The sequence below is a fragment of the Crocuta crocuta genome, unplaced genomic scaffold (genome assembly GCF_008692635.1).
Source record: "Crocuta crocuta isolate KB4526 unplaced genomic scaffold, BGI_CrCroc_1.0 scaffold475, whole genome shotgun sequence".
Lineage (NCBI taxonomy): Eukaryota > Metazoa > Chordata > Mammalia > Carnivora > Hyaenidae > Crocuta > Crocuta crocuta.
Window position 1 is genome coordinate 1,955,838 of NW_027529518.1, and position 3,102 is coordinate 1,958,939.

The window sequence follows — 3,102 nt, forward strand, 5'->3', positions numbered from 1 at the left end:
TCTGTCTCTCTGTCTGAAAAATAAATAAACATTTAAAAAAATTTTTTTTTTAAATTTTTTCAGATAACCTTGGAATAACTTTATTTTTTTTTATTTTTTTTTTTACAAATAGTTTATTGTCAAATTAGTTTCCACATAACACCCAGTGCTCATCCTCACAANAGCCACTCTGACTGGCGTGAGGTGGTATCTCAGTGTGGTTTTGATTTGTATTTCCCTGATGAGGAGCGATGCTGAGCATCGTTTCATGTGTCTGTTGGCCATCTGGATAAGTAGGGGCACCTGGGTGGCTCAGTTGGTTGAGCGTTTGACTTCGGTTCAGGTCATGATCTTGCGGTTTGTGGGTTTGAGCCTCACATTGGGCTCTGTGCTGATGGCTAGCTCAGAGCCTGGAACCTGTTTCAGATTCTGTATCTTCTTTCTCTCTTACCCTCCCTTGCTCACGCTATCTCTCTCTCTCTCAAAAATAAATAAAACATTAAAAAATTTTTAAGTAAAAATATTTATGTGAGAAATTATACTTGAATTTATAAAAAAAATAAAGTCAAACACTATGGCAAAGTATAAAGAAAGAAAGAACAAATTACCCTTAACCTCACTACTCATTGATAAGTATTGCAAACTTTTTGGTGAACATCCTTCTGAACACCTTTTATTTATAATTTTACATATATAGCATGTGAGGTTTTTTCCTACTTAATATGTCATACATATTTTTCAGTATCAATGACTAGATTTAAATCATGTTTGCACCATCATTTACTTAAACCCATACTGATAGACATTTAGTTTGCATTGGACTATGAGTAATATTTATTAATATCATAGTATGAATCATGGAAAAAATAGTATAATAAATGTTTGACGTTTTCTCTTTGGAATGAAGAAAGGTACAAAGTGTTTCATCTAAGAAGCTTCTGCATATCTGACGTACTTCAATGCTTTAGTAAGAGATCTTCGGTGTAGTAGGTGCAATAATGAAACGTAGAGAACTAGACGCGTGTTTAGAGATCTGTTTATACTCTGACTCTTCTAGAGCCCAGTGAATAATAGTAAAGGTACAACCCAATGAAACAATTTTGTAAAGCCATGGGAACTGGTATTCATTTATTCTCATGTTCTGCCTTTCAGGAAGAAAGCATGGATTTAGTAAATAGAGAAGCAATGCGTGAATGGTGAGTAGTGTGCTTTGAATTACTATTCTGATCATTTCTGTATTCAGTTATATTTTTCTTTTAGTTAGGCAAACTGCAGTACTGATATCTCTTCTTTTGTAGGGAGGTACAAACTGCAATACAGATAAATCAGTCTTGGGAAGAAAGTTTGAAACTGGTATGGTATTAACATTTCAATTTTATTGATTTTCGGTGTTGGTACTACCTGCTTCTGCTGTAATTTCTAGAAATCTAAGTTCTCATTTGAAACTGAAATTTGTATGCTGCATAAATCATTTTTGATTGCTGTTAAGGAACATTTTATGACTTACTGATAAAAATAACTGACACCATTTGAAAGTGGGGTTCAAAGTAAGTAGTTGTCTGATACAAAAACCATTGTTGTTTTGGACCAGCTTCCTCTCTGTCCTAGTAAGTCTAAGAAGAGTTCAGTTCTGCTGGTCAAATTGCTTACATGACAAAACAATAAATGATTTCACTCCTTTCTACATAATTTATTCCTGGATAAACACAGCACTTTTATTCCTGTAGCATATACACTCCCACTAACATTTTAACATGCAACCTTTAACTTGAACATATTTGGAATTTCATTACATCCCCTGCTAACATTTTTTAATGCCTCTGTACACATTACAGTTGGAGTTAAAGTTGTAGAAGTTGAATGATGTTTAGGCTTCTTTTCCACGGACATCTCAGATAATGATAGAACAGGAATTAAGCTGAAATTCGAGTAGAAGAGATTCTGCTTAGATGTCGGTTTCCAGATTTGGGAATGGTTAGATTAGGAAATGGGCCATCAGCAGAAACAGTGACATCTTATTTTCCTTTGAGCCCTGAGTACCTTAGATGGCCATCAATCCCTGGTTTAGGAGTAGGTGCTGAAGAATGAGTAGAAGACCTCTGGAGCCTGCTCCTTTTCATGTTTGGTTCCAACACAATTTATAGATGCTCTTGGATTCCCTTAACTGACCCAATTCTAATTACTTCAGGTGTTGGCACGAGAGAGTGAATCTGTGAATGTGTTAGGAAGTGGAAGGGAACACATAACATAACTTTACCTGTGTCTTGGAAAAGAAAAGAGCACATTTTAAAGTCCTGAATTAGGCAGTACTGATTCTGTCTATATAAAATCTATGAACATTTTTTATAGCTGTAGTTATCATTGCTGCCTCCTTTGTATCTTAATTCTAACCAAATCCATTTTGATTGTTTCCTGAACATAGTATTGTAGTCTTTAAAAACAAAGTACAGGTTAAACTGGAAGAGAAACATTTTAATTTAGGATTAGTGTAAATACTAGTAAGTATTGCTCAATATCAAGTAGTCACGTTCTACATCTTTGGAGACACTAGGGAAGCCCCTCAAAGTGCCATGAAGCTCCCTTTTCTAAAAGGGTAAAGAGTGCCTTTCCTTATTGAAGTGAATCGTGGGTTCCCTGCTTGTGTTAGGCTGATATGAGCTCCTTACCATGGTACACCCACTGATTCAGTAAGGATTCCCTTCCCCATGTTGCAGCTACCTCCTTAAGCGTTTGATTAGGTAAGCAATTGGTGCTCCAATTGTACACTGCTTTCTGCCTACACAGAGTGACAATGATTTAGAGAAACCATCTTCAAAGTGCATTGATTTAATTCCAGTACCCCCAGCACCTCCTCCCACCAGGGGGATTGACAAGGTAAGAAAGGAGAGCCTAAGAATCTGTGTCCTTTGAAATATCTATGAAATAGTAATATTTCACCACCCAAACTTTGGGGAGGGGGATAATTTTGCTGTAGTACATCTGATTCTAAGTGGCAGTTTTCCCTTCCTTTTCATTTCTTGAACCATTTTTAACATATAACAAAAGTTGCCAACTTTTAAGCATATGATTTAATTAATTTTGGTAATTGTGTATAATCCTGTAGCCATAACTATAGCCAAGGAG

The 3,102-nt window shown here is 35.8% G+C and overlaps 1 protein-coding gene across 3 annotated transcripts in view; it reads left to right on the forward strand.

The window, feature by feature from the left end:
* The window catches only part of LOC144228920 (PPP2R1A-PPP2R2A-interacting phosphatase regulator 1-like), an 88,183-nt gene that overhangs the window by 30,098 nt on the left and 54,983 nt on the right, over window positions 1-3,102 (forward strand). For all 3 annotated transcript variants that reach the window (XM_077760838.1, XM_077760837.1, XM_077760836.1), the window contains exons 6-8: window positions 1,132-1,175; window positions 1,278-1,332; window positions 2,764-2,853. In XM_077760838.1, the coding sequence (XP_077616964.1) occupies window positions 1,132-1,175; window positions 1,278-1,332; window positions 2,764-2,853 (189 nt within the window). The remainder of the gene's footprint in view (window positions 1-1,131; window positions 1,176-1,277; window positions 1,333-2,763; window positions 2,854-3,102) is intronic.